Genomic DNA, 15,677 nt, shown 5'->3' with positions numbered 1-15,677 from the left:
GGTAACCGGCCAAAGTGGGGTGGACCGTGCAATGGGAGCCTCGGCCCGCTATAACCGAAACCCGCTAAATAGAGGTCCGTTATTGCCAGAGTTTACTGCACTGTTTCGAAATTCTCCGAGCTTTGAGCCAATAGTTACATTCGTCCAAGTTCTCTCGATGACATCAACAAACTTTAATACAACAATAACTGAACTGTATAGTCTGGAAATTACAAGTACCAGATTAAAGTTACTCATCAAGAGCGGCAAGCGCTCATCATTGTAAACCTACAAAACTACGCATTGCAAGTGAATGTTTCCCCATGAAACACAGCATTAAAATTGAGAGACTATCTCCTGCACCTCACAACATTGTCCGCCACGTAGTGCTTTGTACATACTGAAACATCCAAAAGTGATTCCATGCAGTGATATCAATCTGTCAAAGGAATTCTGTAAACGGATTTAAAATTTGGAATCGGCAGGTAGCTTTGACCAATTCAAGACTTGAGAACTGGAAATGGAGAATCAAGACACAACAGATGCTGGAATCCTATGCAAAAAAACTAAATGTTGGAGAAACTCAGTTGGTCAGGCAGCATCTATGGAGGGAATGGACAGACAACATTTCGGGTTGGTTCAGACTGATGTAATGTGGGGGGTGGGGGACCTGGGAAGAGTGGGGGGGGGGGGCAGGACAAGTGATAAATGGATACGGGTGAGGGGGGCTAATTGGCAGATGGGTGGAGTAAGTGATAAAGGCTGGAAGTGAAAGGGAGACAAAAGGGTGTCAGATGAGGGGATAAGAGGAGTGAAATGTAAAGCTCGAGGAAGGGATATGGGTGGAAGGGGATGGGGATAAAAGGGAACCGGACTAGATGTGACGATTTGAAGATGAGCATATGGAGGTTGAGTTTATTGTCACGTGTACCGAGGTACAGTGAAAAGCTTTTGTTGCGTGCTAACCAGTCAGTGGAAAGACAATACACGATTACAATCAAGCCATCCACAGTGTACAGATACTTGCTAAAGGGAATAATGTTTGTGCAAGATAAAGCCTGAAAAGTCCAATCAAAGATAGTCTGAGGGTCTACAGCGAGGTAGATGGTAGTTCAGGACTACTCCCTAGTTGTTGGTAGGGTTGCCTGATAACAAGTGTGGAAAGGAGCAGGGTGACCAGGGTGACCAGGGTGGTGGGAGATGGTAGGAGATGTGTGTGCACCTGATAAGGGGGATGGGGGTGGTAGGGGGGGTTATCACTTGAAATTGAAGAACTCAATGCCCTTATCGTTGGTAAGCTACCCAATGTGATGTTCCGCCTGTTACTCTGGCAATGGAAACTCTGGCCAAAAATATCAGACACAAACAACTGATTGTGAGCAGTTTGGGGCCCCATATTTGAGGAGGCTGGTGTTGGTGTTCAGAGGTGGTTTACAAGAATGATCACGAGGATGAGTGGGTTAACGTATGATGAGCGTTTGAAGGCACTGGGCCTGTACTCGCTAGAGTTTTGAAGGATGAGGGGGTACCTAATTGAAACTTACCTAATAGTGAAAGGCCTGGATAGAGCAGATGTTTCCACTAGTGGGAGAGTCTAGGACTAGAGGGCACAGCCTCAGAATAAAAGAATGTATCTTTAGAAAGACGATGAGGAGGGATTTCTTTAGTCAGAGGGTGGAAATTCATTGCCACAGCCAACTGCGGAGGCCGTCTATGGGTATTTTTAAGGTAGGTATTAACAGGTTCTTGATTAATAAGGGCGTCAAGGGTTGTGGAGCCATGGCAGGAGAATGGGATTGGGAGGCAAAGATAAATCAGCTATGATTGAATGGTGGCGTAGACAGGATAAGCCGAATGGCCTAATTCTGCTACGACTTATGTACTTACCTAACAGTAAATAACACTGCAATAAGATATCTAATGAAAGTCAATCCTCAATTAAAACTAGAACCAGATAACGTGCATTATATTTTACTGCATGAAATTAGTGAAAACATTTGTACCTGAAATTTCCTAGATATGAACTTTATTTCTGAAACAATTAAATTCTCTCTATAAAGTGTGCTATCTCATTTTATTCCAATTTGGCCTAACAGCCAATAAATTACATAAATCATACAGATCATGTCTCTCATCAATGCAGCGAACAGATTCAGAAATAAGTCTTTGCTTGCAGTTTTGTCTACAAATAATAAATTGACATTAACCAGAATGACACTCAAATATCAGTTAATACCAAACTGTTCCCATGTTGTGCTGCTGTTAACTTGACAACAAGTTTCGATTTGGAGGGACGGACCCGAGCTTAGAGCTAAGTGAAGGCACAATGACAGAGGGTCACGAGGCAGGGAGGGGACGATCTCAGATACAACCTTCTCAGCGTGTGGCCTCAGTCACAGAGCCGGTCCAACTTTGGTGTTGCTGCAGATACAAAGGTGTGGATGCAATACCCCCTCACCCACTGCCAACAATGCATAGGCAGGCAAGACAGATGCTCCACGCTCCTCCCCTGCAGCAAACCGCTCGCACTAGATGGGCACGACGCCATGTGAATGCATAGAACTGCAAGTTCTCATGCTGCCACCGCAGTGTAGAGCATCTTATTGCCCCAATTCCTGGCCTGGCATCGAACATTTCACCCCTCCCGAGTTTGCAGTGAAGTCAACAACCTCCCATAATAACACATCCTGTAGAAACACATGATTAAGTTTACAGTTCCATAATGGTGCAGGTTAAACGAGAACAAGAGCGAATCTCTGTTGACTATACCGATGGCTGGGGGGAGGAAGCTATCTATTTCTTTCCCTTAAATGGAGAAAAATAAATGCTTTGTTAAAATTTTAATACTTTAAGAATTAAAAGCTTCTGCCCTACCTGATGAGAAAACTTATGTAATGGGTAGATACAATGAACAGATAATTCAAAACCCCTTTCAAAAACCCCAAACGTGGTTAACCCAGCTTCTACTTTTACTCATTGTGATATTCGAAGCTTTGACCCTCTTTCCATTCTATTTCCCTACTTTGTCTGCGTGCAAGTCAGATTTAACTAGTTGGGTTCATCTTCGTCATAGTCATCATCATCCTGGTCGCCAGACTCCATGTCGTCTTCATCTTCAATCTGCAGAAAGAGGAGACATTTTAGTCACACGGCATCGAAACGGGCCCTTCGGCCACCATTGTTCACCACTACAGCCTGTTATCTCAATTCAACTCATTTTGTGGTAAAACCATTTACATTTAGATTTGTCACAAGTACAGTGAAAAACTTTGTTTTGTATGCTTTCCATCAGATCTGATAATACTATACATATATACAATCAAGCCACACTCAAGTACAATAGTTAGAGCAAAGGGGAAAAGATAGATAGAGATACGATGGCATGCACTGGATGGATTGAGTGTTTACTTTGTTGTTGATCGAGAGGAGAGCAAAAGCTTGAGGAAGACTTGACAGATATATGGATAGGAAGGACTTTGATGGAAATTAGGAGCAGCCGGTGTGCCCGTCCTCAAAATTATGAGGGAAATAAATAGGATTTGGTCTTTAGAGAAACAGTGTGGAAACAGGTCCTTCGGCCAGAGTCCACACCAACCAGCGATCACCCCATACACTAGCGCTATCCAACACACTAGGGACTGCATGTCAATTAACTTACAAACCTGTACGTCTTTAGAATGTGGGGCACCCGGAGCCAACTTTGCATCCAGTTGGTCAAAGTACATTTGGACCCATTGTGTCTATACCTCTGACAAGTTCTGCATGGTAGGCAGGTCCAAAAGCCTTGCCGAAATCAATGCAAACCACGTCTACTGCTCTGCCTTCATCAACGTTCTTAGATACCCGAGACTTATCAACTTTAGATATTAAGGGACTGTTTAGTGTAGTCAAGTGGTGCATAGATCAACGATGACCTTGTGCGTCAGCAGAACATGCAATGAAGTTCTAATTCATTGTTAAATTTGGACAATTTCAACAAATTCCATGCCTAATTCCTATGCAGCCTAAACTAGTCGGAGCAAAGCCAGAGAGCTAGCCACTGAAACAGGTCTAGTTAAATGCGCTGTTCATTCCAGGCGGCTGCATTTCCTTATCATAGACACATTCCTGTGCAGGTGTAATTTCAGGTTCCCTGCTGTCTGAAGGACGAGATGGAACAGACACGTTGCTTACACCACACCCACGTTAACTAATATAGCAGAATCCCAATTTACTTTCAGCATTATAGGGCGGCAAAGCTGGTAGAGCACCAGAAACCCGGCTTCAATCATGACCTCGGGTGCTTTAGTTTAGAGATACAGTGCGGCAACAGGCCCTTCAGCCCACCCAGTCTTCGCCAACAAATGATCGCCTGCCTGTGCACTAGTTCTTTCTATCTTACACACAGGGGACAATTTACAGAAGCCACTTAACCTACAGCGCCTGGAGAAAACCCACATGGTCACAGGGAGAAGGTACAAACTCCGTACAGACAGCACCTGTAGTCAGGATGGAAGCTGAATCTCGGGCGCTGCAAGGGAGTGGGTGTAAAGGTTTAATCGCACAGAGCTAGTGTGAAGGGGGTGATCGATGGTGAGTGTATGGGTGGAAGCTGGTTCTCTCACTCAGTGTTGCTGCATCATACTAACCGCTTCACCAAGTTCCTTCAGCTTGTTTTTCAGGGAGAAGATCTTCTGGTCCTGGTCGGCAAGCAGCACCAGCAGGTCGTCCTGTTCCTTCTTCGACTCCACCACCTCTTGCTGGAGCCTGCTCTTGTCAGTCTGAAGAATGACCACCGTGTTGCTTGTCCTGGTCATCTGCTGATCCAGAGAATCCTTCTCCTCAGTCAACACCCTCACTTGGCCCTGGGCATGCATGTAAACAACAGAGAGGGTAGGAAGGAACCGCAGATGCTGGTTTACACCGAAGATAGACACAAACGTCGCTCATCCCTTCTATCCCGAGATGCTGCCTGTCCCGCTGAGTTTCTCCAGCAATTTATGTCTAAATAACAGAGAGCACGGTCCAGATAAAACTGCACAATGCACACTTCAACAGCAAGGAGGAAAGTTGCTCGAAGTGCAACATCTGAGTAAGAAAATGGACAATTACTTAAGGTTTAGGTTTATTATTGTCACGAGTGCCGAGGTAGTTTAATTTAAAGATACAGCGCGGAAACAGGCCCTTTGGCCCACCGAGTCCGCTCCGATCAGCGATCCCCGCACATTAACACTATCACACACACACGGGCCAATTTACACTTACACCAAGCCAATTAACCCACAAACATCTTTGGAGTGTGGGAGGAAACCGAAGATCTTGAAGAAAACCCATATGGTAGCGGGAAGAACGTACAAACTCCGTACAGACAGCTACTGCAGGCGGGATCGAACCGGGGTCTCTCTATCATACACACCAGGAACAATTTATAATTTACATAAGCCAATTAACCTCAAAACCTGTATGTTTTCAAGAGTTATAGCTCTTTGGGCTAAAGGAATCCAGGGATATGGGGAGAAAGCAAGAACGGGGTACTGATTTTGGATGATCATCCATGATCATATTGGATGGCGGTGCTGGCTCAAAGGGCCGAATGGCCTACTCCTGTACCTATTTTCCATGTTTCTATGTTTTTGGAGTGTGGGAGGAAACCGGCAAAAACCCACGTTGTCACAGGGAGAACGTACAAACTTCACACAGAGAGCAGCCGTAATCAGGGTGATAGGAAAATAGTTGGAGGGGCAGGTAGTGGAGAAAAAGCAGGGATTCTGCAGGAGGACTTGGACAGGTTTGGAGAGTGGGCAGAGAAGTGACAGATGGAAAACAGTGCAGCAAAGTGTGCGGTATTGCATTTTGGTAGTAAGAATAAAAGCGTAGACTATTTTCTGAATGCGGAGAGAATCCAGAAATCAGAGGGTCAACGGGACTTGGGAGTGCTGGTGCAGGATTCCCAAAAAGTTAATCTGCAAGTCGAATTGGTAGTAAAGAAGGCAAATGCAATGCTAGCATTTATTTCAAGAGGGCAAGAATACAATAACAGTGATGGAGTGCTGAGGCTCTATAAAGGGCACTGGTCAGGCTGCATTTGGAGTATAGTAAGCAATTTTGGGCACCATATCTGAGGAAGGATGTGCTGGCCCTGGAGAGGGTCCAGAGGAGGTTTACAAGAATGAGCCCAGTAATGAGTGGGTTATCATATGATGAGGGTTTGACAGCACTGGGCGTGTACTCACTGGAGTTTAGAAGGATGAGGGGGTACCTCATTGAAACATACCAAATAGTGAAAGGCCTGGATAGAGTAGATGTGGAGAGGACGTTTCCACTAGTGGGAGAGTCTAGGACTAGAGGTGACAGCCTCAGATTTAAAGGATGTTCCTTTCGGCAGGAGATGAGGAGGAATTTCTTTAGTCAGAGGGTGGTGAATCTGTGGAATTATTTGCCACAGAAGGCTGTGGAGGACATCAATGAATATTTTTATGGCAGAGATAGATTCTTGATTAGTACAGGTATCAGAGGTTATGGGGAGAAAGCAGGAGAATGGGGTTAGGAGGGAGAGATAGATCAGCCATGATTGAATGGTGAAATAGACTTGATGGGCCGAATGGCCTAATTCTGCTTCTATCACTTAAGACCTCATGAACCCGGGTCTCTGGCGCTGTAAGGCAGCAACCCTACTGCTGTGCCACCTGTCAATTGTTTTTTTTGTGCTGTAATATTCTCACCTAGGACGTGTCAAATCATTATCAAACAGGGAGCCACAAAGCCACACTTCTGCATGTATCTCAAATATTACAAGACATTAAATTACAACAACGCAGTACATGGTTGTACTAATGAACACATAAGGGTTTTACCATTCCATTTTAAATGAAGTGTTTAGTTTAGTTTGTGTTACAGCATGGAAACCGGCCCTTTGGCCCAACGAGTCCACGCTGACCATCGATCACTGGTTTCAGGTTATCCCACTTTCTTATCCACTCCCCACACAGCAGGGGTAATTTCCAGAGGCCAATTAATCTCCAAACCCGCAAGTCTTTGCGATGTAGGTGGAAACTGGAGCACCTGGAGATAACCCACTTTGTCACAGGAAGAACGTGCAACTTCCACACAGACAGCACCAGAGGTCAGGATTGAACTTAAGGGCCTGTCCCACTTGGGCGACATTTTAGGAAACAGCATAAAAAGAGGTTGTCGCGTCGTGGTCGGGTCGTGACGCGTGGTGACGCATGTAATGACGCACGGTAACGTGTGGTGTCTCCCTGCCGCCCCAGGATTTTGGAATGTTCAAAATCCTCACGCGACACCTGCGTGTCTTTTCATATCGTGTACCCGTTCGCACGATGACGTACGGTGATGCACGGTCATTGCCTATGTTAATTTATTTTGCGTCACCTTGCATCACCACGCGTCACCCGTACGTCGGCGTGCATCATGATGCGTCGCGGCGCGTCCCCTTTCATAGGGACGCTGGTCACTCAAATCACGTGCCCCAGATGACGCAACCTGTCGTATCGTGTCGCGGGTGGACGTATATTGACGCCGCTTGACGGCTGTGACGTCACAGGCGCTGTCCTATGCTTTCCCTCTGGTGACGCACGGTGATCCGTGCCCTGCCCCATGGTGACGCGTGGAAATTGGTGACGCGGAGTGACGTACCTTGACTGAGCTGTGTCACATCCTGTCGAACCCAGTTGACGGTTTTCAGGCGACATCGGGTGTCAGTCACTGACGGCCATCGTCACCCATAAAATCGCAAAGTGGGACAGGCCCTTTAGATCTCTTGGAGCGGCTAGATAGCACTTCTACCAGCTGCTCTACCCCTCCCCCCCAACCCTTTTCTACAAAAGCAGATTGAGTGTGGTATTGGCTAAATATATTTACCATTCATGACGGTTCAACGTGATAAAAATTATTACAGCCAGAATGATACACCCAAGCAATATAGACATGAAGCGATTTGAGAGCTCGGTGGATTGGTAAATAGCTATGTCAGAACAGGTCAATTGGAAACATACCTTTAACTTTTGATTTTCATCATCCAATGCTGATACTCTGCTTTCCAGCTGTGTAATCCTTCTTAACGAAGAATCACGGTCAACATCTCCTGAACCCAGCCCAGTCATGGCTGCAGGCTTTAAATAAGGATATAAAAAGTAAAAACACTTCAGATATCACTCCCAAAGCGGATGGTCTGCAATTACCCTTTTAAATTACCCTTTTTGATGGGCTTGCAAAATTTTGCTGAGAAGATATTTCAAAAATATAATTATTGCATATTTTCTTATATAACTCATTGTAACTGCCTTTGTGGAAGTTTATTCCAGTCGAATAAAAAAGAATGGAGAATGCTGGAGATACTGGGAAGGTCAGGTAAACACCTGCGGAGAGAATGACTGCTTCTGCCCGAAGGCCTCTCACACCATGAAAGGCAGGAATATATTGCAAAGAAGCTGGTGGTTTCCTCAGCCCACCATCTCTCTGCAACTTAATGGTGGTGTAGCGGTAGAGTTGCTGCCTTACAGCGCCAGTGACCCGGGTTTGATCTTGACTACGGGTGCTGTCTTCTGTATGGAGATTGGACATTCTCCCTGTGACCCGCCTGGGTTTTCTCTGGGTATTCCAGTTTTCTCCCACACTCCAAAAAAGTGCAGGTTTGCAGGTGGATTGGCTTTGGTAAAAATGGCAAATTGTCCCTGGTGTGTAGGATAGTGCTAGGATGCAGGGATCGCTGCCAGCAAGGACTCGGTGGGTGGAAGGGCCTGTTTCCAAACTGTATCTCTGAACTAATCTAAACGTATAATTTCTAACTTTACCCAATTCTAATGAAAGGTCATTAATTTTGTCTGCTTCTTTCTCTACTGCTGTTTCTTTCTCTTATTTAAGATTTCTAGCTGCATTATTTTGCTTTGTATTAGTGTGATGCGTTGTTATGAAAAATTACATCTATTGACCTTTTCTCCATTTTCCTTGATCTTCGTCACCTATGTTCTCTCGTTTTCACACCTTACCATTCCATATTTCGATGTCTCCCTCTCCCCTGACACCCATTCCTTCTCTCCAGACATGCTGCCTGTCCCGTTGAGTTACTCCAGCACGTGGGTTTCTCCGGGTGCTCCGGTTTCCTTTCACATTGCAAAGATGTGCGGGATTGCAAGTTAATTGCCGTCTGTAAACTCTCCCTACTGTGTAGGATAAAACCAGTGTACGGGTGATCTCTGGTCGGTGCGGTGTTGGTGGGCCAAAGGGCCTGTTTCCACGCTGTATCTCTGAACTAAACATCCCATCAGTAATGTTCCATGTATTTTAAACATCCTTCCCACCTTCTCTCTACTATACAACCTATTTTTTCCCTCTCATTTCCTGCTCTGACAAGGGTCTTGGAGCTGAAAACATTAGTTGCTTGTCTTTACACAGATACTGACTGTTCTGCTGGATATTTTCATTCTTTGCTGTTCTTGTTTAATATTAACAAAAATTCTAACTCTTCTCACATCTAAAACAAACTTTGCATAAATAATCGCAAAGCAAGCCTGAATGTTGAACTACTCTATTAGGGTCACATACTTTTGAAATGCGGTTCGTATCAATGTTCAGAGGGTCAATTAATTTTAAATGACATACTGTGGATAAACATCACTATGAGCAGTTCCTGTTACTTAACAAGACAAGCATTACATAGAACATAGAACAGGAACAAACCCTATGGACCACAATGGTTGCTCCAAACATGACGGCAAGTTTAAATAATCTTCTCTGCCCACATGTGATCGATATCCATGTGCCTATCTAAAATCCTCTTGAATGCCACTATGGTATATAAATTATTTATACTGAATGACTGACATCGCACTAAAAACATTAGCCATTGATGAGGCATCCATGTTTCTCCTATTTCTGTGTACAAGATCAAGCTCTGGGTCCTGGGCTATCAAGTTCTGGCCCTAGTCTTTGATCCACCAATGTGTTTCCCACAGGTCACGCCATAAGATTTGATGGAGAGGCACAAAAGAGTGCGGATGCTGGAATCTGGAGCAAAACTCAAACTGCTGGGTCTCAGCAGGTCAAGCATCATATGTGGAGACACACACTCGGTCAATGCCTCAGGTTGACACCCTAACATCAGACTGGTGCAAGGTCTAGGCCAGAAACATCGACCAACAGTTTGTTTACATAGATGCTGCTAGACCCACCACATTCTTCCAGCAGTTTAAAAAAAAAAAAATAATATTTGATGGTTTGAACCAAACAAGAAAGCTTTCCAGAAAGACTTAAGATCATAAGACATCCACTTTACTTTAGAAATACTGCATGGAAACAGCCTCTTCGGCCCACCGAGTCCACGCTGAACAGCGATCACCCCATGCACTAGCATTATCCTACACACAAGGGACAATTTACAGAAGCCAATTAACCTACAAACCTGCATGTCTTTGGAGTGTGGGAGAAAATCGGAGCACCCGGAGAAAACCCACGAGGTCACAGCAAGAAAGTACAAACTTGGTACAGACAGCACCCATAGTCAGGATGAAACCAAGGACTCAGGCTCTGTAAGGCAGCAACTCCACCGTTATGCCACTGTGCGTCACATAAGAGCAGAATTAGGCCATTTAGCCCTTCAAGTCTACTCTGCCATTTAATCATGGCAGATTTATCTTTCCCTCTCAACCCCATTCTCTTGCCTTCTCCCTATAACCTTTGAAGCTATTATTAATCAAGAACCTATCAATCTCCGCTTTAAAATACCCAAAGACTTGGCCTCCATAGCCATCTATGGCAATTAATTCTACACATTCACCACCCTCTAGCTGAAGAAATTCCTCTTCATCTCCAGGCTAAATGCATCATCTCTTACCTGATTCTCCAGCTCTTGCTTCTTGGCCTGAAGCTGGCTGATTTCGGCAGCCTGTGTCTGTACTAGAGTCCGCAAGGTTTCCAGTTCCTTTGAGAAAGTTCGTAAATTTAGCCATACTGATGACAGAAATGTTTGTATTTAAGTGCAGAGGTAACTATAACCGCAAGAATTGGCTGCAATCAATTCAGTTTAAACAAATGGCTTAGTTTGTTCTTAACTATTTTGACCACGACATTAAAGTTTATTTACAGACTCAAGCAAGAAATAAATTGTTTGTTATGCCAACACTGTCCACGGTATAAGCACTGTCAATGACCTCCCACTGGCTACAGGACACGTTCCTCTGCTGTGCTGTTCTATCTCCATTCTGTTTCTGATGACCATCCTGTGCATATTATGCACGTTGATTTTTGATAACCGTTCTCATTGTGCTTTTAGATCGGGTGGCATTACACACCGAGAGAATTAGTGGCTTCAGTTCGACTCCAGACGTACAGACGTCTGAAGAAGGGTCTCGACCCAAAACGTCAACCATTCCTCTTCTCCAGAGATGCTGCCTGTCCCGCTGAGGTACTCCAGCTTTTTGTGTCCATCTTCCATTCTGGACATGCTGCCTTTACTCACCGCACCCAATCCCTATAGTCTAACCCCAATCAGCCTCCAGTCTCAGTTATAATGCTCTGGAGTCCATTATAAAAGACGAGGTTTCTGAGTACTTAAATGCACACAATAAAATAGGCCGAAGTCAACATGGTTTTGTGAAAGGGAGATCTTGCCTTCTTTGAGGAAGTAAAGAGCAGGATAGACAAAGAAGAGTCAGTGGTTGTGATTTACCTGGATATTCAGATGGCCTATTATAAAGTGCCGCACGCGAAGCTGCTAAAGATCACGAGAGCCCTCGGTATCACAGGGCAGTTACTAGCATGGATAGCAGGTTGGCTGGATGGCAGAAGGCAAAGAGTGGCAATAAAGGGGGATTGTTCTGGTTGGCTGCCAGTGACTAGCGGAGTGGCTGGGGCCGCTACTCTTCATGGTGTGTAAAATTGATTTGGACGAAGGGATTGAAGGCTCTGTGGTCAAGTTTGCAGATGATATGAAGATAGGTGGAGGGTTAGGTGGTGTAAAGAAAGCAGGGGCTTCAGAAGGACTTGGACAGATTGGGAGAGTAGGCTGAGAAGTGTTGCATGGAACACAGCGCAGCAAAGTGTGGAGTCATGCATCTTGGTAGTAGGAATAACGGCATAAACTATTTTCGAAATGGAGTGATAATTCAGAAATCGGAGGTGCAAAGGGACTTGGGAGTGCTGATGCAGGATTCCCAAAAAGTTAATTTGCAAGTCAAATCAGTAGTAGGGAAGGCAAATACAATGCTAGCATTAATTTCGAGATGGCTAGAGTACAAAAGCTGGGATGTAATGCTAAGGTTTTATGCATTGGTCATACCACATTTGGACCATTGTGAGCAGTTTAAGTCCTGCATCTGAAGAAGGATGTGCTGGTGTTGAAGAGGGTCCAGAGGAAGTTTACGAGAATAATCTCAGGAATTATTGGGTTAACATATGATGAGCGTTTGAAGGCACTGGGCCTGTACTCGCTGGAGTTTAGAAGGATGAGGGAGGACTTCATTAAAAATTGCTGAATAGTGAATGGCCTTGGTCTAAAGATAAAGGCCATATCCTCAGAATAAAAGGACATACTTTTTGAAAGATGAGGAGGAATTTCTTTAGTCAGAGGGTCGTGAGACTGTAGAATTCATTACCACAGACAGCTGTGGGGCCGTCATTGGGTATTTTTAAGGTAGAGATTGACAGATTCTTGATTTGTATGGGTGTCGGGGTGATGGGACGAAGGCAGAAGAATGGAGTTGAGAGGGAAAGATAGATCAGCCAATATCTAATCGCGGAGTAGACTTGAGGTGCCGAATGGCCGAATTCTTCTCCTAGAACTTATGGAAGTCACAGGCTAAAGAATTCTCCACTTGCACATAAATGACGTGAGATGTTGATGGTGTGGGCCGCTGGAGTCACTAGGTGGCACAGTGGTGCAGCGGTGGAATTACCTCGATTTGATCCTGACTACACCTCTGTACAGAGTTTGGGCATTCTCCCTGTGACCGCGTGGGTTTTCCGCGGGTTCTCCGGTTTCCTCCCACAATACAAATACGCACAGGTTTGTAGGTTAATTGGTTTTGGTAAAAAATGTAAATTGTCCCTAGTGTGTGGGATAGTGCTAGATCACTGGTTGGGTGGATTCGGTGGGCCGAAGGGCTTGCTTCCACGCTGTATCTCTAACCTGAACTAAACTGTCACTAGATAACTACTCCTGCATATTTACCATGACCAGCTCAGATCATTAGCGACAAATCACCAGAGACTTCAGGTTACAAAGGCAAATAATGAAAGAACGTCAAAGGGCGCCACGGCTGCGACGCCCACCTGAAGGCTCGTCGGGACCAGGATCATGAACCCGCCCGCAGGCTCGTCAGTCGGTGGGATCGGGAACCCACCCGAAGGCACGTCGGGACTGGATCTAGCGCCGCTGGAGGCCCCAGAAGTCGGACAGATTGGACATGGCCTGCAGCGGGGGAGGACACTGACTAAACGTCAGCATGCCAGGCTGACCCCTACAGCTCCAAACCAGTGCAATCTAGGACAACAGACTTTTATGGTCTATCGTTTTAAGAACATGAAACTTGAAGCGGACAAGATGAAAGTCTGAAGAAGGGTCTCGACCCGAAACGTCTGATTTACTCCAGCTCTTTGTGTCTATGTTCGGTTTAAACCAACCAGCACATAGAACATAGAAAATAGGTGCAGGAGTAGGCCATTCGGCCCTTCGAGCCTGCACAGCCATTCAATATGATCATGGCTGATCATCCAACTCAGTATCCTGTACCTGCCTTCTCTCCATACCCCCTGATCCCTTTAGCCACAAGGGCCACATCTAACTCCCTCTTAAATATAGCCAATGAACTGGCCTCAACTACCTTCTGTAGCAGAGAATTCCACAGATTCACCACTCTCTGTGTGAAAAATGTTTTCCTCATCTCGATCCTAAAAGACTTCCCTCTTATCCTTAAACTGTGACCCCTTGTTCTGGACTTCCCCAACATCGGGAACAATCTTCCTGCATCTAGCCTGTCCAACCCCTTAAGAATTTTGTAAGTTTCTATAAGATCCCCCCTCAATCTTCTAAATTCTAGCGAGTACAAGCCGAGTCTATCCAGTCTTTCTTCATATGAAAGTCCTGACATCCCAGGAATCAGTCTGGTGAACCTTCTCTGTACTCCCTCTATGGCAAGAATGTCTTTCCTCAGATTAGGAGACCAAAACTGTACGCAACACTCCAGGTGTGGTCTCACCAAGACCCTGTACAACTGCAGTAGAACCTCCCTGCTCCTATACTCAAATCCTTTTGCTATGAATGCTAACATACCATTCGCTTTCTTCACTGCCTGCTGCACCTGCATGCCTACTTTCAATGACTGGTGTATCATGACACCCAGGTCTCGTTGCATCTACCCCTTTCCTAATCGGCCACCATTCAGATAATAGTCTACTTTCCTGTTTTTGCCACCAAAGTGGATAACCTACAGTTCCTTCTCACACAAGATGACACCGAACCTGTGGTGACGCTTTGTTACTGCCTCGGTGATGTCTACTATTCTTACATTACTAAAATTAGACTTTTGTACTTATTTATGTTTATGTTTATGTATATCATTATTTTATTGAATTGTATGCGAAACAAAGAATTTTACTTGCGTTCAGCTCATGTGACAATAAAATATAATTGAATCACTGACATTGGTTAATTGGTATTAAATGAGAATCCTAATGTTACTACATGCACATCATGGAAAACTAACATCATCTGATTGACAAAATGTACATTCTCTGAAGGCATTCCTGTGATCGGTGTTTCACTGAGTGGATAATGATAAGTATCAAATATTATTTGTAGAAACAGGGAACTGCCGATGCTGGTCTATACCAAAGATAGACACAAGGTGCTGGAACAACTCAGCGGGTCAGGCAGGATCTCTGGAGAGAAAGGATGGGTGATCTTTCAGGTCGGTACCCTTCTTTCCGAAACGTTACCCATCCTTTTTGTCCAGAGATGCTGCAGTAACTCAGATGCGGCTGAGTTATTGCAGCACATTGTGTCTATCAAATTATTTGTTCAGTTGGAGATCTGAGGGGCAAGCCTTTTCACACAGACGATTGTGGTCATGTGGAATGAAGTGAGAGAGGAAATGGCAGATACAGGTACAAAATCTGTACGGCATTTGGATGGATATTTGTATGGCTGTATGGTAACTCAAATATCACTGTACCAATTGGTGCATGTGACAATAAATGTGAACTTGAACTTGGATACTTGGATAGGAATAGTGGTTAAATGTGCCTAAAGCAGGCAAATGGGATCAGTGTAGATTGGCACTACTTTTGAATTGAAGAAGTTCGGCGGAATGGCCTGTTTGTGCTGTCCGTCTCAATGATTAATGTGGTTGTACTGACATTTGTACTTACTTTGACCTCGAAGGAAATAACCCACCTTGTGTGGTGCAGCCGTTGGCTCCCCACTATTATCTGTACAATCGTCTGTATCTTTGTTTCCTGATATCTGGCTCGTCTGCTGTTCAAAAACAAACCACAATTCTCAGTTATTTATCCACTTTCCAACAGAGCTATTTTTCAGACTAAACAAGCATAAAAATAATCAAAAATGTACTCTAAATGCTGCGATAATTTATGTTCACAAGTCAGAGGAGCAGAATTAGGCCATTTGGCACATCGAGTTCACTCCGCCATTCAATCATGGCTGATCTTTGCCTCCCAACTCCATTCTCCTGCCTTCTCCCCAT

General features: G+C 44.8%; 1 protein-coding gene across 7 annotated transcripts in view; it reads right to left on the bottom strand.

The window, feature by feature from the left end:
• uso1 (USO1 vesicle transport factor) overlaps positions 1-15,677 on the bottom strand; it is a 113,742-nt gene that overhangs the window by 6,871 nt on the left and 91,194 nt on the right. For 4 of the 7 annotated variants that reach the window (XM_033020104.1, XM_033020123.1, XM_033020066.1 and 1 more), the window contains 5 exons: positions 15,368-15,448; positions 10,811-10,897; positions 7,974-8,090; positions 4,608-4,823; positions 1,989-3,099 (listed from right to left, as the gene is read on the bottom strand). In XM_033020104.1, coding sequence (XP_032875995.1) covers positions 3,028-3,099; positions 4,608-4,823; positions 7,974-8,090; positions 10,811-10,897; positions 15,368-15,448 — 573 coding nt within the window. In that variant the 3' untranslated portion in view covers positions 1,989-3,027. Of the gene's footprint in view, positions 1-1,988; positions 3,100-4,607; positions 4,824-7,973; positions 8,091-10,810; positions 10,898-15,367; positions 15,449-15,677 lie in introns of those variants that run through there. The other 3 variants (XM_033020075.1, XM_033020112.1, XM_033020094.1) reach the window with 2 other exon arrangements.

The sequence above is a fragment of the Amblyraja radiata genome, chromosome 1, assembly GCF_010909765.2.
Source record: "Amblyraja radiata isolate CabotCenter1 chromosome 1, sAmbRad1.1.pri, whole genome shotgun sequence".
Classification (NCBI taxonomy): Eukaryota; Metazoa; Chordata; class Chondrichthyes; order Rajiformes; family Rajidae; genus Amblyraja; species Amblyraja radiata.
Note: the sequence above shows the minus strand (reverse complement) of the source record. Positions and strands in the feature narration are given on the sequence as shown.